The sequence below is a fragment of the Actinia tenebrosa genome, unplaced genomic scaffold, assembly GCF_029948245.1.
Source record: "Actinia tenebrosa isolate PJP-AT-01 unplaced genomic scaffold, QUT_ActTen_1.0 PGA_scaffold9__36_contigs__length_13948895, whole genome shotgun sequence".
Lineage (NCBI taxonomy): Eukaryota > Metazoa > Cnidaria > Anthozoa > Actiniaria > Actiniidae > Actinia > Actinia tenebrosa.
This window is the reverse complement of record NW_028292586.1, coordinates 9,467,923-9,490,663: the sequence shown is the minus strand read 5'-3', so window position 1 is coordinate 9,490,663 and position 22,741 is coordinate 9,467,923. Positions and strand designations below refer to the sequence as shown.

Genomic DNA, 22,741 nt, shown 5'->3' with positions numbered 1-22,741 from the left:
ACCGTACAAAAACCCTCAAACAGCACCGAAGAAAACCAACAAGCAACCCAAATTACTGGGCTAGCTACCAGTGACAGACTTGTCGTAGATTACCTTCTTTTTCTAATTCCTCCGCTAATGACAAAATAAAAAGTTCGGTTTACCTTTGAGTACATTTTAATTTACAAGAAGATTCTAAACAGGACATGAACATTATTCTGAATAAATGTATTTTTACTATTGTATTCATCATAGTGTCTTATAAATGAAGTGCCGTGACCTTTGCGTGACCGTGTCCGCGCCGTGCTTTTGCCGTTAGTTTTTCACAGTCATACGCTCTACTAAACTGCTCTACTAATAAGGAAGCAGTAAATCTCTGTGCACGTTTCTTTAATGTCATTGAAAAGAAAAATTTGACGTCAAACGCAGAAAATAAAGCATTGTGGGATTTTCAAAACTGAAGCCTAGTCTATAAGAAAAGGCTAATGCCCCTATAAGTATTAATGAGATAGCAAATATGTCGACCTTTACAATTTATGTTTTTTTCTATCAATTGTTCTCTTTAGGCCCACTCTTGTTTAGAACTATGATAGCAAATTCAGTATTTGAAATATCAAAGTAGAGTATTTGCTTATGTGAACGAGACGAAGCTTTTTGCTTGATTCAGTCCAAGAGAGGAGAATGGGCAATGTGCTCTACCTGTCTATCCAATTCGAAAATAATTGAATTGATAAAAGTTGTCTGTCTGCATGTACAATTACACTTGGCCTATCGGCCTTGTCCATGCAATTCTCGGATGGATATTTTTTTAGTTTAATTATTTCCAAATTGGACGACATGTAATCCTATTACCCATACTAATACCATGCTTGTACGGGATTATACCGCTCTGAATTGAAGAATCGTTGTCGGGTTCAGAAACATATTACATAAAAGCTGAGACCGAAATGGCACATGGGAAATGACATAATTATATTATAATGTATTTATTTGCAGTAATGTATTATCTATGCAGTCGGTTTAGAATACCAAACACGTATTGGAAACAGTGGATGATGCCATTGGTCGCCGGTCACACATGCATCTAATTAGCGTACTTCCCATGTGCCAATTCGGTCTCAGATTCTATGTTCTGTATGTTTCTGAACACGACAACGATTCTTCAATTGAGTGTATGTTGATAATTCATAATCACAAATGTAACTGTTTTATCGTTTGGCAACTCTAAGTGAACTGTGTACACAAGTACGTACTGCTCTTTCTTTGTTGTGGTAGTTCCATAACCAGGCAAATAACATTACTTAATACCAATAAAGTAGGTTTATAACTATTTGTTTACTTATTAGCACATTATGTAAGAAGTCACGTACCGTGCGTCGTTCTCTGGGAAGATATAATCTAGATATAGCGCTAACTATTAGAAGTATATTTACAAAAATATACGCAAGGGATCATCATCATCACCTGTTACGCCTCCAATTAGACTTTACAAATTTATTGGAACTTCTTTTATGTCGCTGTGAAACTTTTGTAATCCTTCTTCGATACTTTTTAAGAAACCTTTAGCTTTATTAATAGCAATTTGATTGTGTTTGACTGCCTCTTGTATCTTGCTTCTTGCTTCTTTTTCATCTTCAAGCTCCACTTGCTGTTCCTTGTCTAGCTGCTTCTCCGCAGAAGACATGTCACTTTTTATCTTTTGAACATCATTCCTAACAATAGCTTCTGCTTGCTTCATATTTTTCTCTTTGGCATCTACTTTGGCCTTTGCCAAGATCTTAGCTGCATCAAGAGTGGCAATCACGCCATTTTCATCCAATACCAGTTTTTGCAACTTGTTTTGTACACCAGCATCGTCTTTCTTTGCAATATGATTTCGGATTTTCTTGGCTTTATCTTGGACTTTCTTGACTCCAACTTTTTCTTCGATATCGCCCAATGCATTTGATGCCGCTTTGGTGATAGAAAAGTTAAAAAAAGTGTTATCAAAAGCTTGGTTTCCATTCCTTGCGTTTGTGCTTGCGCTGCTGTAGTTCCCAAATGTAATTTTGTTTGCGTTTTCTTTTGCGTTTGCATTGGCTTAATAGCAGACGTAGACGGGGGTTTAGGGATAAAACATACATAACATAATATATATAATATAACATAAAACCAGTGAAGGCCTGAGATTTTGAGCTCCATTAGAGGCTCAATTTTCAAACAAAAAATGGGCGCACCATGGCGTTCTCAAACCACATTAGGCATACAAATTACTATAGATAACATTTTGGATGAACAGCTAAATCATTTAAAAGCATAGTTCATTGTTGATATATTTAACAAGCTGTCATTTATACTGAAATGCCTTATTTACTTATTGTGAATGAAATTATAGTCCCTTATGTGCTCAGGTTTTCAAGACAGAATTGTATTGCAGCTGCGTGTTGAAAATATAATATTTTGATGAAATTCATTTTACTGTATCCAAGAATGTGAAACCTACCAGTAACTTCTTGCATCTTTTCTTTGGCTCTTTTTGTTGCTTCCTCCAGGATTTCTGCTGTCTCCTTCACAGCTTTTTTGATTTTTTCGTTGATCAGTTTCGTTAGCTCCCTTGCTTTCTTCAGATTGGTTTCAAGACTTGCTTGTTCCTGTCCAAACTGGTCACGTATCTTGGTGAGATCAAGACCAGCTTGAACCACAGCAGTCAAGCTTTTCTTAGCAGCAGTTTTGATATCTGAGTTTAACACTTTCAAACATCTTTTGCAATGGACTGAAAAGAAGGCAAATGACAGACTATCATTTTCATCTCTTAAATGGCCCAACTGGACGACAAAAACAATAATAAATCATGTTTTGCTTAGAAAATAATGTCGTAGTTCAGAATCAAAGAACGAAACCGGTTAGTCTCACAAACGTCAACTTCCTCATTTACAAAACTAGATATATACTTAACGATAAATGCTACACATTAAGTAGCTACACTTATTTAGCAATTTAAAGTTAATATACTAATTATATTTGTTATTTGCATTTTTGCCAATATGTTAGTTGAAAAGTTTCATTTATAATAACTGTTAATATGTAAAGACAATATACAAGTGCATGGAGATTTGATTGGGGACCAATTTAACCCGTGTTGATATGCTTGATTGAATTCATGTCTGTCACATTTTTTCACAACACTGTGAAGATCTTACCTCGAGAAGAAGTGGGCGCTATTAACCCTAAAAAACACAGAATAAACACGAACGCAAGTATATTTCTCATTGCGGCCGAGTTTGAGATGAAAAAAACAGCCAAGATGAGAAGCCAAGGAGCAAATGTCAATATGGCAAGATACGTTGTATTTGGTTTGATAACACCCAAGTTCATTGGAGATTGGTCCGTTTAGCAGGTATTTTGTTGTTGATGTCAGGTACCAGTGACTGTGTCATGGGTTAAATTAGTTTTTGGTATAAGTTTATACGATACAGTTAATATCCTTAAAGCCCTTAAAATTGTCTAATACACCTTTAATAATATCTTATGACAATCAAATCATACATTATATGTAATTGCTCCATATTTATCGATATTTTTGACCTTTTTTGCACTTCATTAGAGTCTGTGTATTTGTATAAATGCAGATTACAAAGTTTTGCAAAATTCAAATATATCAATGAATGTATCATAAAATCCAGTTATAATTTGTAAGCTAATGCATTTGCAGTCTTCTAAATGCATTATTTGTGATATATTTGTTCGCGAATACAATCCAATATAGTTGCGAGAAGGATTCGACTTCCGCTCTAAACCAATATCTCAGTATACCAGTGCAATGGATACTTTATATTTTAGACCGTGCAAAACATGTAAACTTTTACCAGTCTTTATATTTACGCAACCATTTTTTGCAGTGTTTAGGTATTGGTTAACATTATTGGTTATTACATGATTATTTAGACTTTGAAGTTAGTCGCATACAACGAAGTTTGTTCCTTACAATTTTCCCGCCATTATTTTATCTTTCTTCTATATAAGGTCCCGTATGAATATTTGCAATTGCTGCTTCGTTACGTTTAACTAAAATTTTCTTGTACTTTAAATGTAACTTTGTTCTTATTAGCAAAATTCGTAATATTAATAATCGAAAAAAAAAAAAAAAAAAAAAAAAAAAAAAAAACTATGGACATTTAGACTGTAGTATTTATCAGCTGGTACATACTAGAGTAAACAAAACACTAAGATTATGACAAAAAATATTCAGAAGACCCGACAGCATCGTTGAATATTGATTAATGTACCTGTAGGTACCAGTTTCTTGTTTGCAGCTTCTTCAAGCAGCATTAAACACAACTAGACGAGCGACTCGCACATGAATGCCATATAGTCATGCATCGGGTTTTCCATGTGGACATGATGAATCTCGTCCTTCTCAGTCTGCTCATATTTGTACTTGTTCTGGAAGCTCGTGGATTACCATTTACATTTGGTAAAAAAACTTTCAAAAGAGGTAATATTGATATCATTTTTTAAGTATTTCTCAAATTTGTACAACTCTTTTAGTAATATGGTCTTAGTTCGTCCAATGTTGTAGCTTGCAATCAAGCTCTGCAAAAATATTCTCTCCAGAAATTCTTTTTAGCGAGGAAATAAGCACTACACCTAGACAATCGAATGACGTTTTCTTTTAAAAGAAATTGCCTTCGGATTTGATGATCAAATTTATAAGTAAGATAATGTTAGCTTCATTCAAGATGTAAACATTTCACGGCGTTAAATATTGTAGAGACTTTTCAAATGTCAATTTCCCGCTTTCAAATGATTGAAAGCCTGTAATGCCATTACCGTAGCGAAAGCTGGTTTTTCTCTGGCGAAAAGAAAAAATATCGGCACCACACCCAAACTCTTAGCATGCTGATGTGTAGTGCCTAAACTTAAATAAAAACAAAACAAGAGGCCTCGCAGGGTAATTAACATTCATCTCTCATCGTATACTGAGTAAAAAGAATCACAGTTACTGTCACACATTATGATAACTCTTAATGAATTTATCAAACGATTTTAGGCTGTTATTCTCTTAGATACAAATTGTACTCTTCCGCGCAGATAATACATAATAGATAGATAACCTTTCGTTTTCTTATTTCAGTGTTTGTTAATCAAAGGTATAATTTTGAACGTTTTGAACAGTTATTTGTAGTATTAGTCATTACTCTTCCTATTTTTCAAAATTGCAGTTAGGCGAAGCGATACCATAGCAGCCAATGGTACAGGAAATAATAACGGATCAAAAATTGCAAGAGCTCCTCCAGGGATTGGTGGCACAGGAATACGTTATCCAAGTAAGTGAATGCATTGGTATAACCTGTTGGGTGTTTATTGACCAGTATATGAAGAGCTATTCTCTTTTCTCGACCAAACGGACCCATATTTCTTAAAAAGGACCTTTAGTAGTCGATTTTTATAACTTGTGTGCTAAAAAAAGACCTGCAATACGTTTAAAAGGTCTAAGGAGTAGTAGTTGTGCGGGAGGTCGTGTTTCAAACCTCAGCCGGACCAACGCTCAGGGTCTTAATAACGGAGGAGAAGGTGCTGCCATTGTAATAATATCTGCAAATGGTTAGACCTTCAAGTCTTTTCGGACAAGGACAAGGACTTAAAACCGTAGGCCATCTCCCAACCCTTCCTAACCTGCAGTAAAGTGGGGGACATAAAAGAACCATTGAATTATTCGTGTAAAAGTAGGGGATTGTCTCCCAGTTCAACAACCTATCCCAATCTGGAGGCATATAGTACTAACATACTAACAAATCACTCATGATTGTAAGCTGCACGGCTGCTACTAGCGCCTTAATATGCAGCCTGTAAAGACCTCCACTGGTTATAAATGTAAAGCGCACATGACTGATGAGAAGTTTTATAAATGCGCTATATAAAAATCTCTTTTTATTATCATTATTATTATTAAAAAAGAGATAATTTTGAGTTTAAAGCAACTGAGAAATGTTTAGAGCATTTTAATCCACTGTTATCATCAGTTGCTACTGAAGTACGGGGTAGCGAAATAGCACGTTCAACCAATTAACATAGTTTTTGCTTAAAAGCGTTTTTGCTTTCAGTAAAGCTTTGTGCATGAACATATAGGAATAGATAAACATGAGAAAGGGTGTAAATGTACAAAAATGTGTTTGAAGAATTCACTGTTTTCTACTTCTAATAATGACTCAGGAGTTAAAAAATTATACTTTTTGATACTACTTCATTTATAGTTTGCATCTATCAACTTGGTGTATCAAATAGAAACACCATTAAAGATGTTCAAATCACGGCTTCTTCCTATTATGGAACTGACCACTTGAGGCCTCAAGAAGGACGTTTATGGAATCAAAATGCATGGTGTGCAAGCAGAGACGCCAAACCAAGGACATTTATACAGATTGACTTTGGTAAGCCCATACCACAAATCATGGTGACATAAAAGCGTAACCGATTAGAGGCTTAGCACCAATCACGTGATGGTAGCCATCACAGGAGACGCACCGAAACAATAGTCTTTTTCTCCTTGAAAACCGAATTCTTTCTTATGTAAATCAGATTAGAACAGATTCAATTATTCTGCCTCCTGTCATGGCTACCATCACGTGATGGTGTGAAGGCCCTTAATCTTGGCTTTCACCTACGTCATCATGAATTTCAAAAGCGTAAATTTACAATATGATGAAATAAAAACTTCATAATCTGATAAAGCGGTGAAAACTATATACCATTGTCAGCCCGTGACACCTGATCACCTACTATGTATGGTGTATAATAAAAAAGATGTCAGGCATGTAAATATAGGTCATTACATAGAGAATAAATAATGAATACGTTGGGTGCCTAACCGAGTGATGAGAAGAAGATAGAAAAAGCTACTTTGGTGCTTTGCAACACCAAGTAAGAGCCGAAAACAGTCAGTCAGGTAACGCTAAGTCAAATGTCTCATGAAAACAAAACTGACGATACAAACAAACAAACAAACAAACAAACAAACAAACAAACAAACAAACAAACAAAGGAAAAAAAGATTAAACGAGTCCAGAGTAGCGCAGTGTAATCTTTTAAAAACATTCTATGCTGCAAAAGTCTCTCCCAAGTGACATTAATCGGCACTCTTCTCAATATTATCTTAAATGCCACAAATCTCATCGAAATAGAGTGCGATTTCTTTCGTGCTTTCATTTTAGCCACGCATCGAAGTTAATTTGGAAAAGTGTGCATTATTTTATTTTTCGAAATAAGCTAGAATACGCGATACCTTAGTGTGTTATTTTATTTTGTAGGTTATCTGAAATTGATAAGTGGAATAGTTACACAAGGTAAACCAGATACAGATGACTGGGTAACACAATATCATGTACTCTATAGCTTGGATGGGTACAAATGGCTGCACTACAAGGAAGATGGAAAAGAAAAGGTAAAACTATTTCATCTTTACTATACGATTTAGATTTAGACACGCTAGTTATGTTTAATCCATAGATTTTCATTCTAATACTTGGTTCTTAAATATCCCTTAGGAGTCTCCTTATTTCATTGGTCAATCTTTGCATTAATAGTAATAATACACGATCAATCGTTTTATCGACTTGACGCCAGTTCGTTTATTGAGCGTTAGCACTCGCATTAAGGGAGCATTAAGGGAGCATTAAGGGAGCATTAAGGGAGCATTAAGGGAGACTGGGCTTCAATGATCATTTAGAGTTGTGTTGCTTAAACGTTGGCTTTTTCTCTTATGCTGTTCTAGGTATTTAATGGAAATACTGATCGTAATACTCCAAAGTTCAACTATTTTTCTCGTCGAGTTGTTGGAAGGTTCATCAGAATCGTACCTCAGGCCTGGCGTGGATACTTAATGTGTATGCGAGTTGAAGTCTTGGGATGCTCTTTCAATCAAAGTGAGTAACAGTGTGTTGGAAAAATCATGTTAATGAAGTAAAACATGAAAGTTTTACTTTTTAACATACTCTTTGATTTTGGTCATCCTTTGCATTATATACTTCTTATTTGCTTGCTGTATTTACCACACCCATGCAAGGAGACCCAACTATCATTATTAGAAAACCATAGTAGTTGGTCTAAGTAGTTACTTATTACGCATTAGTCTGCTTATCCTATATTCATGTAACATGACTTTTCCTTTGACAGTTTAAAATAATGCCTCTTGATTTAACAACTTTTAAAATACTCGTTTTTCTTTCAATTCTTTTTACTTTACAGTTGATATTGCAGTAAACCAAACCACTGAGCAATCAAGTACAAGCTTTGATTTCTTCTCGTCAAGAGCAGTGGATGGACAAATAGATAGATACTTCAATAAAAGTACGCATCAAGTGTCTTTTTTAATGTTTAAAAAATCTATACTACTAAAAACCTAAGTTCTCGAAGGATGTTGAAAATCTACTGAGGACTAAGGCTGTGTATAGTTGGCCGAAAAGCGACGCATCGAGAACATATGAGATATTTTGAGGACCATTTCTCATTCAAGGACATTATCAACCCTTATTCCAGTTACTAAAATAACTGTTACAATCATCACTGATGTTGGAATAATATTATTACTTAATATAGTAATAGTGAATAGTTTTATTTTTCTAAAACTAACAGCTCTTGTTTTACCAATTGTGTTTCAAACCGTTCCTCTTTTTTATTGTAGAAAATACATGCGCTGTTACGCAGTCCCAACCTGATCCGTGGTGGTACCTTGACTTGGGATTTCCTACCACCATCAAAGAACTCTACATTGCCAATCAAAAGGATGATACAGGAAGACAATTATCTGATATTGAAATAAGAATCGGCAACAGCTTAGAAGGAAAAGGAAAGTTTAACAAGAAGTGCGGCGACAAACACACAATCGAGCCTGGAGAGTTCTCGACAATCACATGCAATAATACAGGTCGATACATTCATATAAGCATTCCTGGTAACAACAAGCAACTTTCTCTTTGTGAAGTGGTCCCTTATGGAATGGGTAAGAAAAACAACATATGCTTTATTTTAATGACAATTAAATTTTATAATAATAGAAATAAACTAAATTATATTTATAACTTATTCAAAACTTGTTCATTTAATATCCTATATGATGCATATTTTTAAGTTACTTAATTATATCTATCTTGAAATCCTGATGATTTCTGCAATCTGATAGGCTCTCAGCAGTGCGATTTAACCTCTAATCACACCATTTTGATTTGTAGTGAAATTGCAGTGAACATAGCATTTGACCAATCACATGACAGAAAAAAAAAAAAAAAAGCAAAAACAAAAACAAAAAAAAAACAAAACAAAACTAAACAAAAAGCACGAGAAAAATATTGAAGGGGATTTTCTACGTGAAAGTCAGTTATTTTTATTTTTCAATCCGTTTTGTCGAATTTCAGACCAAATAATATAGCATTACTTGAAAAAAAAACTATCGACTGTGATTGGCTAAGAGCAGTGCTCTTTTAAGGAAACGCTGTGCAGGAAAAAGGAAATTCCGCGCAGAAAAAAAGGTAATACAGTACAAATCTTAAACGTTTTCAAAAACGGTTTTAAAGTCAAACGGTTCTTAATTCTGCTGTTGTTAACATTACTATAAGCATCAAAACCTTATATCTTCTCGATGGTAAGTTATGATAGAGAAAATTTGAAAAAAATTGAGAATTTTGCTGTTTTTGAAAAAGGTTTTAGTTGAAGAGGGCTCATTGTTGACGCGCGCTCATAGTGTTTTGAGAGATTTTTGCTCTTTCTTCAGAAAAATAGTACATATTTTTCTTTTCATTTTTTAGAATGTGTAATATCAAAAGGAAATCATATGGTTTTCTTGTGCAATTTAGAATAAACTTTTTCTAAGAGCTCAAATGAAGCTCCTTGAAACTCCTTGAAAACCATTCGTTCAAGTTTATTCCAAATTTTACCCAAAACCATATGATTTCCTATACAAATTGCTCTCCACTCATTTCTACTGCATGCTAGTAATAATCATTTCATATCCGATATTGATGCATTTTCCTTACTTTGTATCTTTGTAAAGATCCATCCTTGGTTAACTATAGTCCTCAAGAAGCTCTAAGTTACGTAAACCAAGTAAGGGCTATTCGACTCAGAAATGCCATCCTTCTTCGACGACTGCAGCTGCAACGACTTCTTTATCTTAATTATCTAAGGCAAATGTTAAACAACACACAGAATATAAACGGTACCTATCAAACAGCCAATGGTACCAAAACGAGTAACGCATCGAGTGCAATAGGTGGTAGACTGCAAGGCCAAGGGGCTGGAGTGATGGGTCAAGGACAAGGAATGCTTGGTAGACTTCAAGGCCAAGGGGGTGGTTTGATGGGTCAAGGACAAGGGATGCTTGGTGGATTTCAAGGCCAAGGGGGTGGTCTGATGGGTCAAGGACAAGGGATGCTTGGTGGATTGCAAGGCCAAGGGGGCGGTCTGATGGGTCAAGGACAAGGGATGCTTGGTGGATTGCAAGGCAAAGCGGGTGGTCTGATGGGTCAAGGACAAGGGATGCTTGGTGGACTACAAGGCAATGGCTTGGGAGCTCTAGCTGGAGCACAAGGACAAGGAATGGGTATGGTGAACAAACTACAAGGACAAGGAATGGGTATGGTGAACAAGCTACAAGGACAAGGAATGGGTATGGTGAACAAGCTACAAGGACAAGGAATGGGTATGGTGAACAAACTACAAGGACAAGGAATGGGTATGGTGAACAAACTACAAGGACAAGGAATGGGTATGGTAAACAAGCTACAAGGACAAGGAATGGGTATGGTGAACAAACTACAAGGACAAGGAATGGGTATGGTAAACAAACTACAAGGACAAGGAATGGGTATGGTGAACAAGCTACAAGGACAAGGAATGGGTATGGTTAACAAGCTACAAGGACAAGGAATGGGTATGGTCAACAAACTACAAGGACAAGGAATGGGCATGGTCAACAAGCTACAAGGACAAGGAATGGGTATGGCTAGTCAACTTCAGGGACAGGGAATGGGTATGGTGAACAAACTACAAGGACAAGGAATGGGTATGGCGAACAAGCTACAAGGACAAGGAATGGGTATGGTGAACAACCTACAAGGACAAGGAATGGGCATGTTTAATAAGATGCAAGGACAAGGTAAAATATTATTAAAAATTAAACCTTTTAACTTTTTTGTTCTATTTGAAGCTAAATATCACTTTTTAAGGAATGGGCATGTTGAACAACGTACAAGGACAAGGAATGAATGTGGCTAGTGGCTTGCAAAATCAGGGAATGGGAATGGTTAAAGACCTTAGTGGTGATAAAACAAAGGATGATCTTATGAAAAAGGTAATGATGATAATAATAATAATGATAATAATAATAATAAAGGTTTAATGATGACATATCTACAGGGTAGCTCTACATTCATCATGCTTAAGTTAAAAAGGTAACTGGAAACTGGCAACAATGTTCATGTGATTATACTTAAACTTAAGACCACGTTAAGGTGTCAAGACCACGTTAAGGTGTCAAGACCACGTTAAGGTGTCAAGACCACGTTATGGCGGCTGCATACTGTAGAAAAATGAAGCTGCTGTGCACTTTCCTACGCAAAGACGATGAATCCATTATCTGAGCCCACGATGTGGCGCGCACAAAAACCATTAAAAAACCACCTAAGGCCTTCAAGAATTCCTGAAGAAGTAAAGTCAAAGACTTGATTACTAGTGATGTTTTATTTTTATTTCGTAGGAAGTTTTTTAAAACTTCTTTTTCTGTAAAAAGATGTTGATACACTTGTCTTTTAATCGATAATATGTCCAAAGCGAATTCGGGACACCTTTTTTCTTTTCCGATTTGAAATCAACATTAAATTTGGGTTTGAAAAGTCGTGATTCAAAACGTTTTTATGGATTTTTACTACAGTAGGCAGCCACCTTAAAGCCTTGTTTACTATTAGAATTTTCTGAAAACTTATTAATAAAGAAGTGTAAACCTAAAAAAAGGACTTAGAGTACAGTATATAAGGATTTTCAATGCAAGTTACACATTTTACGGGATTTACGTGTTTAATAGAAACTATAATGTAGGATATGATATTCCATTTTAGCAGTCCTAAAAGTAAGAGATCTATTTCTTTTTAGTGTTTATTGTAGAGTGGATCGTTCAGAAACGTTGATTGGAGGGAGTGAGTGAAGTTTACCGAAATACAATCTGGGAAGAAATGCACAACCTATCATAATATGAATATCAGTCTATATTGAGTAAACATCAATACATGCAAGATTCTGACTCATTTTTCTTAATTTCTTTGCAGGCAATGAACTTATATAAAAAGGTTAGTTTTTGCGCTTGAGTAATTGGCGTTGTTAATAACGGCACTAAATCACATCTCTAAATTCTATTGTCTCTAAAGGAATTAATAAATTAATAACAAAGCTATGATAAATATGGTTCGTTATAAATTAAATATAAATGTACAGTCGCGTTTAGTTTTACCTTTGAAGAAGGAAAACTTACGTTTGTGGATTGGCAGCAAGTAAGTGAATGACCTTTAATTTCCTTGTCGTTTCCCGTTTTAGAAGTTCCTCAATATATCATTTGTTTAGTTCAATCGAAACCTGCACTAAGCTGTATAAAACCAAAAGTTATTTTGGACTGATTATGAACCTTTATGACTTACCAGTTGAGCGGTGAATTTTGTTTCAGCCAATTACAGCGCGTTTAGCTGTTTTGGTTTTTTTTTAACGCCGGCCCTCATTACCAGGCTACTATGACCCAACTTTTGATTATTTTTCCGTTTTCTTATGCCTTATGCCTACGAGAAGCACAAATATGGAAAGGAAGAATAAAAACAATTTCACTTTACCGCCACGTTCGCTTCGTTCTTTCGAGCTCCAATAATGCTTAGGGCTGTTCATTTTGTCCGCTCATGCCTTGTGCAGCGTTTTCACCGCTCAGCTGGTAAAAAAGCAGCACTCAAGAAATATTTCACTATTCAAACTATTCATTCGACGTAGAATCAATACTTTAAGTACTAAAGAGTGGCACTTTGTGGCACAAATTTGTAAAAATCAATGGTGGCCATATTCACATAGGGTTCATGCAATATGATATTTTGATATAGCAATTAATATTTTATCTTAATATTAACGTTGTTCTTTTAGCTTCAACCTATGATTGAAAAAGCTAAACGTTATTTTGAAGAAGAAATCAAAGGAAAATACTATAAAATTGGAATGAGTAAGTAATGAAAACTTGACATTCGAACACAGTATTGGAAGAAAATGAAATGAAATCCTAATGAGAATCCTAAAATCAAGATTTCCCGATTAGACACTTGGACACTCCCGACATTCTTACAATTAGTAAATGTATCAAATGGTGCTGCTCCTCGCAGTATATCAGTATGTATATATATTTCATATATATTCTCATACACAAATAATGAATTGTTCCTTTTATTGAAATATCTTAAAGATTACTTTTCGAAAGGAAAGGCAGCAGGCATGAAGGCGTTTAAGATCTTCCAGGAGACAATTCTATCAGAAATACAAGGGATGGTAGGAGGCATAGCTGGTGAAGTAGGAGGTGAACTGGGTTCTTTGACCAACTACGACACTTCAAACATCAATGGACTGTTGGATAAAGTGAACAAGACAAAGGTAGGCTTCGTCAAATAAATTTTGTTTATCTATGTTTTACGAAGAAAAAGAAATGAAAAATATAAATCCAACCATGTAGAAGTTTGCACTTATATTTCTTTTTACAAGTAAAATCAACTGGTAAAGAGTGGGAAAAAACCCCACCATCTTGTAGGTCTTGTTGTCGTTGCTGAAGTTAATACGGAGGCACGCACGATTATTTGTATCAGCACAGTCGGGGATTTTTGTGACGCGAATAAAAAGCTTTTCCCGCCGCGGTATTGTCGGAGAGAAAACGTTGAAGAACATTAAAAAAAGCTCAGTAGTTTTTCATCAAAATGATTCCCCCTTACCAGAGTTTATTTTGATCGAGGTTTTATTTGAGCTGGAGTTGGGGCTACCTGTGTTTAAATCACTACGAAACTCTATTCCAAAATGGGAGGTGCAGAGCTATTTTCTTGACGATTTGAATAAAACAAAGTAAAACTGAATCGCTGATAAAGATGACTCGTTGTTATGAATTAAATGGACTGTTTGACTTTATTCGTGGTCTTTGAGTCTTCTATATATTTTCTATATATTTTCTTAGGTCCGAAAACTAGTTGAAAAGATGCGCCCATTGATCGCAAAATACATTGATGAAGCTCAAAGGCTAGCTAATGAATGGCTTGAAAAGGGGAAAAAAGAATTCGTAAAAATAAAAGACCAAGTTGTGAAAGAGGTAAGGTGACTATTATATTATATGGCTATCAATAACTACCGTATTTTGAAGTATACAAAAACCATGGTCATGCGGCATTAATACACTGTAAAAAGCCAACATAGAGAATAACAGTTTCGATTTGTGTTGCTCGTGGTCCCACTAGAGTTTGGATGCTGACGCCATTTCAAAAAAGCACAAACTTTAAAAAAGTCACTTCGATTTCTTAAATACATTTTTTCAAAATCAGTTGTTAACGAAATGTTTTTGAATACCTAATGAGGCTTTTTAGCAAACTTAAAGTTTATTTGCTATTCGTTTATTCCTTATTTTTCAGAAGAGCAAAAAATAGCATCCAAATATAAACGTATAATTGTCAAAGTACAATCGATTGCAGAAACGTTGTAGTATACATTCATACACATTCAGATACCTAATATTTATATATGTAAACTTCAATTTCGCAGATCGAAAAAGCAAAGAATATGGGTGAAGATTTGGCGGGACAAGCCGAATCGATGGGCAAAGGAGCAATAGGTCAGGCTCAGGCAGTAGGAGGGCAACTACAGAAGAAGGGTATGTCAGCTGTTGACCAGGCTAAGGGAGCAGGAATGGGAGCATTCAACCAAGCAAAACAAGCAGGAATGGGTGCCATTGACCAAGCAAAAAATGCTGCAAGTATGTTTTAGATTCTTTTATACATGCAAGACAGGACATCAGCCACTGATGTGGTTAATAGACCTTATTGGTGGTGATGCAATGTTTTCCCATTACAGATCACGTGCTGTTCCCTAGAGTATTTTTTCTTTGTTTAACAGTTGCTTGTGAGAAGATACTTATAATTAGTCATTCAATATTGACGTCGAAATGACTTTCTTTTGAAATTTATAACCTTTCTTTAACTATGTTCCTTAAAAGTACCCATATTGTCTGTTCAAGGTATTAACAATGTAGTGTGTATGACTACCGAATTGATCTTGTTAGGAAATGCTTTAATAATGAGTCAGTGGTTAATAGACCATTTTCCTATTTGTACGATACTTCATTTACTCAGGGTTAGGCCCAGTTCTGTGTATAAAATATTCTCAAATACGAACCGTAAAGTAAAGAATGCACAACTTTAACTATACAAAAAGCGAAATTCCACGGGCCTTTAATTATTTTCACAAAATTGAAACCTGAGCAACAGTGAACTCGAAACTGGACTATTATCGATAAGTAAGCACTCATGTTTAAGATTGATATTATTTTTATTACAGATCAAGCCCAACAACAGGCATTGGGTCAGTTCAATAATCTGCGAAATCAAGGGATGGGTGCAATAAATCAAGTGAAACAGGCAGGGCAAGGTGCTTTAGGCCAGGTAGGTAGTCTCCTACTTCTGGGTTGCCTTTGTCCTACTTTTGGGTTCCCTCACTAAATGTTGCCTAATCCATCTCCCAGTATACTAAATCTCTTCACTACACCGAAGACGCCAACAGGATGGAGTACCCTGGGTAGAGGCTTTTTTAACAAAAAATATTTTATAATTGTATATTTATATAAAATGTTTTGGAATTACATTTTATAAGGCAGATTATATTTTGAAGAACCACGCCAATTCAAAGAACCCCCTTTCGTGTTATGCCTCCGAAATGTGCAATGTGAGGCTTCGTGCATAATGCTCAGTGCTTCGTGAAATGAGAAAAGAATAAATTCAATTTAGCACGTAGCCTCGTACTAGAACCTTTTTGCGTGACAATGGAAGCATATATCGGAAGTGGGTTGTTTATAAAAGAACAAAAGCCATCCCTAAACAATGGGACCGCGGAGCCGGGGGGGGGGGGGGGGGATAAAAAACGTGTTCCCCCCCCGAAATTTGATTCAATATTGTTTAATTTTCAAATGACAATGATGTCAAGAGGATACCACAACGGCGATCTTCAAAATATTATCTTATTTAAAAAGGAAATCATTTATAGAAACAATATTTTATATATATTCTTGATCGTTCAACTTCTTTTCATGTAATATCAGCTACAAACAAATAATTATAAATGGTCTGTTGATTAAGGCACAGGGATTAGCAGGCCAACTTCAAGGCATGGGCCAGGGTGCCATTAACCAAGGACGCGGAGCATTATCTAGTCTTCAAGGTACTTATGGTATTGTTGTCGTAATTCTGAATATGATTACTCTAAGTTACATACTATCATGCGCAGTTTAAACCACTAGTACTCTTGTGCGAGCTCCAAATCAATCAGAATGCGTGTGAGAAGGAGTTATCATACCAGCCGATCAGAACCTATTAGGTAATTGTGTCATTGACATTAAAATTTGGGCTGCTAGCAAGATACAGCTGATTGACTTTGTTTCATAGGTTAGAATACTAATGCTTATTCAATACACATCCAGAACGATACTAATATTGAGAGATAACTAACTAAAAACTAGTGTGAACTGCGTCGGTGTTTCTAATGAAACAGTAATGATAAAAAGGTAAATTATACACGTGAAAAGATGAAAAAATGAAAAAAATTACTGACGTTTCGGACGCTATTCCTTCGTCGGAGTAAGAGAGAAAGAGGTGGTAGAAAGGAGTGTTTATATACTAATACTGTGTATGCATTTTAGGAGCTGGAATGGGTGCATTTAATCAGGCCAAAGGCCTTGGCGGACAATTGCAGGGTATGGGCCAAGGAGCTCTTCAGCAAGGAATGGGTATGGCTGGAGGTCTGCGAAATATGGGCCAGGGAGCATTCCAACAAGGCATGAATATGGCAGGAGGAATGAGAAATATGGGCCAAGGAGCTCTTCAGCAAGGAATGGGTATGGCCGGAGGAATGAGGAATATGGGCCAAGGAGCTCTTCAGCAAGGAATGGGTATGGCTGGAGGAATGAGGAATATGGGCCAAGGAGCTCTTCAGCAAGGAATGGGTATGGCTGGGGGAATGAGGAATATGGGCCAAGGAGCTCTTCAGCAAGGAATGGGTATGGCTGGAGGAATGAGAAATATGGGCCAAGGAGCTCTCCAGCAAGGAATGGGTATGGCTGGAGGAATGAGGAATATGGGCCAAGGAGCTCTTCAGCAAGGAATGGGTATGGCTGGAGGAATGAGAAATATGGGGCAAGGAGCTCTTCAGCAAGGAATGGGTATGGCTGGAGGAATAAGGAATATGGGCCAAGGAGGCTTTCAGCAAGGAGCAGGAATGGCTGGTGGTTTGCAAGGTATGGGCCAAGGAGCCTTAAATCAAGGAATGGGTATGGCCGGAGGAATGAGGAATATGGGTCAATATGGTCTACAGCAAGGAGCAGGCATGAATGGAGGAGTCCAGGGAATAGGCCAAGGAGCTATAAACCAGGGAATGGGCTAGCTAGATAGCACGGCTTTACAGATTATGACCTGACACGGACCAACGATTTATATTATGACTCAAGGATATAAATGAAAATCACCCAGCTCAGCGTCGACAGTAGAAACTTCACAAGAAAAAAATAATATGAAAAGTTTTATAAATAATAATGACGCTAAACTAAAAGGGCATATAATGAATATGACTGTAACGTCCAAATGCACGCGCGAAAAACCATGTTAAATTTTTGTTCGATTTTTTCATTTCTTTCTGCTATGAAGGACAACACAACGAATTAAAGTTGATTTCCGCCCCAAGTTATTTACACATTAACTTTTTATCTCGATTGGGCTCCCTGTATTTAGCTGTTTCAGATACAGTGGACTTACCCGTCTTGCCTCCCTTTTAATAATAATAATAAGTGGGGTGTACTTATTTGCTGTGGGTTCTTTTGGCCCCAAGTCACCGTTCTTTTTCGCAAAAACAATCAAATTTCTTCACATGTATTCTGTTTTATTTTCCAATGAATGTCAATAAAGTATATATAATACCTAACACTTTTTTGTCCGCAGATGCTTTGCAAAACAGTTCTTTTAGCGTACAAAAAACGAAACATTAATAGTCATAGTTTATATAATCCCCCGGTATAATCCTTTAAGGTACTAGTTTTGTACAAAATGTCATGTCGGTGTGTAGAGCAATGACAGATGATACGTGGAATTTCCGAAGGCTTGTTTACATCTTTGCTTATTTATGAAGAGGATTTTGAAGATTTGTTGATTTTCAAATCTAAGCGAAAAAGAAAGCGTATATAAGAATCAAAACAAAGTTTGTTTGGTGTCAGTTATCATTTATACAGATACCTAATGAGATGCAAGATATCAAATGAGATGCAGAATGTAAAACACGCTTAAATACGATTGTTAAACCACAAAATATCGCGGAAAACATTTTCTAACTTGACTTCGTGCAAGTTAATATACTATATAGTTATATACTATATATTTGGTTGGATCAGAATTTCTGCATATCGCTGTATATATATACACTTATTTCAATAAAGTTAGTCGCCTGAAAACCTACAAAGATGAGACCAACAAGGATTATGGGTAGTTACATTTTACATGTTTCAACCGCTTTGATAACTGTTGATGGACTTGAGATATTTTACCAGTTACAGTCTCGCCTCTTCTGAGCATCCTCGAGCTGCAAATTGTATCAAAAGCTTCACTTGTTTGATATTAAAAGTTTCCCATGATCCTCAGTGATCTCAGCTTTCTAGGTTTTTTGGTGACTAACTTTATTGAAATAAGTGTATACACTTGATTGCAAAAAGGTTGTAGTATACATTTATGCATATATCTAATCAGATGCAAGATATCAAATGAGATGCAAAACTTAAAAAGTAACTTATTTGGTCTTATTTATCTTCTATTGTATCAGATACATAAGTATTGCACAAAGTCAAGTTAAAAAAGTATTTTGCACAAAATGTGTGGCTAAGCAGTCGTATTTAAGAATGTTTTGGGTTCTGCATCTTATTCAATACTTTCTATCTCATTAGGTATAGTATCTGTATAAATTAATGTATACTACAATCTTTCTGCAATCAAGTGTATATATATATATGTGTGTGTGTGTGTGTGTGTTGTCGATCGCCAGTAGAACAGTGTGCTCGATACTTTATGTAGAGCGAAATATATATACATTAAAATCTCCTGACGAGTGAGTCCGACTCACGAAACAGTTCTGTAGAGAACAAATTATGGTCGTGTGATTTCTACACTTAACACATATCTATCTATCTATATATATATATACAGCGATATGCAGAAATTATGATACTTTTGCATATACATAAAAGTATATCTAAATTTCATTAGCAATTATGGGATAACATATCTGATATTTTTTAAAGCCCTAGTGATAGGCCCGAAAAAATATCAGGCATGATGTCCGACAATTTCTGGTAGATTTTTGATATACTTGTATATAGGTACAAAAGGGGCAAAGTTTATTTATTTAATATTTATTTATTTATAAATGGGAGCATATTATCAAATCTTACCATATACATGTTCCCCACTTTTTATCCACATCATAAATGGGTGTTGTCGAGCACCACTTATCAACAGCATCATCTGAAGTACATCGGTTATAAACCTTTCCTTTGAAAATAAAGGGAAAGGCACAGCAAGCACCACCAGCATTACCACCAAGAGTAGGTACACCTCCTCCACAGTCTGAAACATACCAGATAATTAAAATACGTCGTCCATAATAATTTTCATAAACTTCAAAAAGTTTAAAAACATTAAGTCACTTTTTTGTTACCTCTTAATTCAATGTCGTCAGTCTTTCTGTTGTTAATGTCGTAATTTTTGTTGTTACTGTTCGTTTCTTTTGTATTTTGAGGCCTTGTAACACAGCATTCACGAGAGCATGCCTGTGTGCAGTGAGTTGCACACACGGCTGGGCAGGTGCCCGTCGAGGGGGAGTGAGACTGAGATGAAAGAAGAGGCGACAGAGGTATGGGTGGTGGTTGGAACACTTTTGACTTTGTTTGAAACCCTGTTTCAATTGGCATTTTGTTCAAGGCTGCAACCTTTCTCTTTGCTTTTGATAGCAATCTTAGTCGTGCTAACGATGTCTTCTTGCAGCATTTTATCGGGCAATAACTGGCACACTTTTTTGCGCACTCTTTAGGACAGATAATCTTCATGCTAGACAGAGATTTGGTAGAATATTCATTGTGATTTGATGGTAGAGACCTAACATAGGTCCTTTGCCAGTTACCTGCATAATTATTATAACGAACCCCAGAGGGAAGAAAAGCACGAGCTTGAAGCCTTTGATAGTAGCCTCGCTGATTCGCCGAGCAGCAAGACAGTGGGCAAGATCCCACACAAAATGTAGTACACACAACTGGACAATGAGAAACTGGGTCGTAATAAGATGATAAAGATGGCTGAGAGAGTAGTTGAAGACTGGAGGGATTGGAAGAGGTCGTAGTTATTTGTGTAGGAGGATGAACTATTACAGGTGGTGGTGGTGGTGGTGGTGGTGGTGGTGGTGGAGGAGGAGGAACAAAGTGCATCATAGCAAAATTTGGAGGTGGCATTGGTGCAGGAGCTGGAGGAGATGGTTGCATCATTGCTGCAGGAGGTAGAGGAGGGGGCATCATGGGTACGGGAGGGGGAGGAGGTGGCATCATTTGTGCAGGAGGTAGAGAAGGTGGCATCATCTGTGCAGGAGGGGGAGGAGGTGGAATCATTGGCACGGGAGGTGGAGGAGGCAATACGAAGTGAGATGGGGGAGGAAATACCAAAGGAGGCGGAGCAGGAGGAGAGATCATCATAGATTGCGAAGCAGGAGGTATTACTACAGAAAGGGGAGGGAATGAAGCAGGGTATCCTGCTTGAAACATCTCAGTAAATGAAGGAATCGTGGAAGAAACAAATGGCGATGAAGAGGGCTGAGTAATTCCTAAAGCAGCCTTTCTTTGGTCTATCGTACAGCATCGCTGTGGACACGTAGGCATACAGTTGGTAATACATCCAGGCGGGCAATCGTTTGAATGAGTACAGCAGTGATGTGGACAGTTTTCTGTGCAATCAGAGGCACATTTTTGTGGGCACGGTGCTTGCATGTGATAATGAATGCCTGTCGTTGGTTTATCCAAGTGTACTTTGACTGTCATGTAGAATTAATAAAATAAATATATTTTTTATAAATTGCTAGTTTTATGCTGTAGAGTTGTTAATTTTCTTTCGAAACAAATTTTATTCCTTTAACATACCTTTGCAATATCCCCATTTATTATCGTCGTCGTAGTTGTATGTGGTCCCACACCAAGGCTTGGATCTGTTTCCTTTTATACATCTTTTGTAAATCATTCCTTGATAGACGAATGGAAACTGGCAACATCCACTGTTTGCGTTTCCTCCATGCGTTTGATGACATCCTTCGTGAAATTGATTACATGTTTGTTAAGGGGATTTTGCTCGTATCGAGTCAAAAACACTCGTTTATTTTCTGAAAAAATATATCAATTGCGAGTATTTGCGCTGCATGATAGGCCTAAAACTGACCATTAACACATATACATAATGCAATCGAAGTATTAGGGTTAGGGTTATTATACCATTTTCCTCTTCCTCTATAGTTAAGAAAATGTAGTTTTGGGATGCAATGTTTAAAAGCGTTGCAAATTTCAAGTAAATTTTACAATGGATCAGACCTTAATACGTTTACCGGTTGACAACGTTTTGAATTCGGAGTGAGCTCTTGAACTTGACTACCTCCATTCAATCTTAAAATATCAATGCATCAATTTAAGGCGACTGCAACATAATTGCGAGTATATCAAAAACACATGCATGTAACTTTCTGAATTTAGCTTATATAACATAGTAAGGTTAACACTTAGGTTTTTCTACGGTGTATTTTCCACAGTGGTTTTTCATAATATTGTCGATTTCCGCTTTAGATTCTTGATGAATAAACTGTCATCATTTTGACTGCCAAATTTGAATTAACCCTAACCCTAACGCTAACGCTAACGCTAATTTTCACGTTTAAATTTAGATAAATTTCATCATCTCATCACGCGTTTCTTTTTATTACTTTTCAAAAAATATTTTTAATGACCAACCTTGACAATATCCCCACTTGTGGTCCTGGTCATAGTTTGCAGTGGTTGCACACCAGTTCTGGTTACTGTTGACATTGGTACAGCTGTTGTATGTCTGGTTATTGTAAGTAAATGGAAACATGCAACATGCACCTTCTGAGTTTCCACCATGAGTTGCTGAGCATCCAATAACTATCAAAAAGCAAAAAGAACCGTTTTCTTTAGCAATTCAATGGTTGATGTTTAAATATTTGCCGAGTATTATTTAATAGATAATTACTGAGGCACGCAGCATTCGTAGGTATAATGCAGCCAGCTGAGGGCGTAGCCCGAAGCTGCCTGCATTATACCTACGAATGCTGCGTACCGAAGTGATTATCTAGTATAATTATTGTTCTTATCAAAATCCAATTGTTTTCTTTCTAGCTTGTTTATCATAGAAATAAAGCCAATAATGAATGAACTAAATATGTCTGA

The 22,741-nt window shown here is 36.4% G+C and overlaps 3 protein-coding genes across 4 annotated transcripts in view; 1 reads left to right on the top strand and 2 right to left on the bottom strand.

The window, feature by feature from the left end:
- Positions 1-138: 138 nt before the first annotated feature.
- Positions 139-3,291, bottom strand: LOC116301102 (uncharacterized). The gene is made up of 3 exons (XM_031710106.1): positions 3,159-3,291; positions 2,462-2,731; positions 139-1,932 (listed from the first exon to the last, which is right to left on the bottom strand). The coding sequence occupies exons 1-3, from the start codon at positions 3,226-3,228 to the stop codon at positions 1,466-1,468; spliced, it is 807 nt and encodes a 268-aa protein (XP_031565966.1). The 5' UTR covers positions 3,229-3,291; the 3' UTR covers positions 139-1,465.
- An 881-nt stretch (positions 3,292-4,172) lies between these two features.
- Positions 4,173-18,186, top strand: LOC116301099 (uncharacterized). The gene is made up of 17 exons (XM_089024784.1): positions 4,173-4,453; positions 5,181-5,285; positions 6,213-6,389; positions 7,266-7,399; positions 7,730-7,880; positions 8,203-8,304; positions 8,639-8,956; positions 10,004-11,107; positions 11,178-11,302; positions 12,273-12,293; positions 13,123-13,198; positions 13,436-13,620; positions 14,189-14,320; positions 14,767-14,977; positions 15,559-15,662; positions 16,353-16,434; positions 16,913-18,186. The coding sequence occupies exons 1-17, from the start codon at positions 4,333-4,335 to the stop codon at positions 17,650-17,652; spliced, it is 3,888 nt and encodes a 1,295-aa protein (XP_088880910.1). The 5' UTR covers positions 4,173-4,332; the 3' UTR covers positions 17,653-18,186.
- Positions 18,124-22,741, bottom strand: part of LOC116301103 (uncharacterized) — a 16,907-nt gene continuing 12,289 nt past the window's right edge. The window contains exons 9-13 of one of the 2 annotated variants that reach the window (XM_031710107.2): positions 22,286-22,456; positions 21,431-21,595; positions 19,966-21,324; positions 19,700-19,874; positions 18,124-18,420 (exon numbers count right to left, since the gene is read on the bottom strand). In XM_031710107.2, coding sequence (XP_031565967.1) covers position 18,420; positions 19,700-19,874; positions 19,966-21,324; positions 21,431-21,595; positions 22,286-22,456 — 1,871 coding nt within the window. In that variant the 3' untranslated portion in view covers positions 18,124-18,419. The remainder of the gene's footprint in view (positions 18,421-19,699; positions 19,875-19,965; positions 21,325-21,430; positions 21,596-22,285; positions 22,457-22,741) is intronic. The other variant, XM_089024783.1, reaches the window with a different exon arrangement.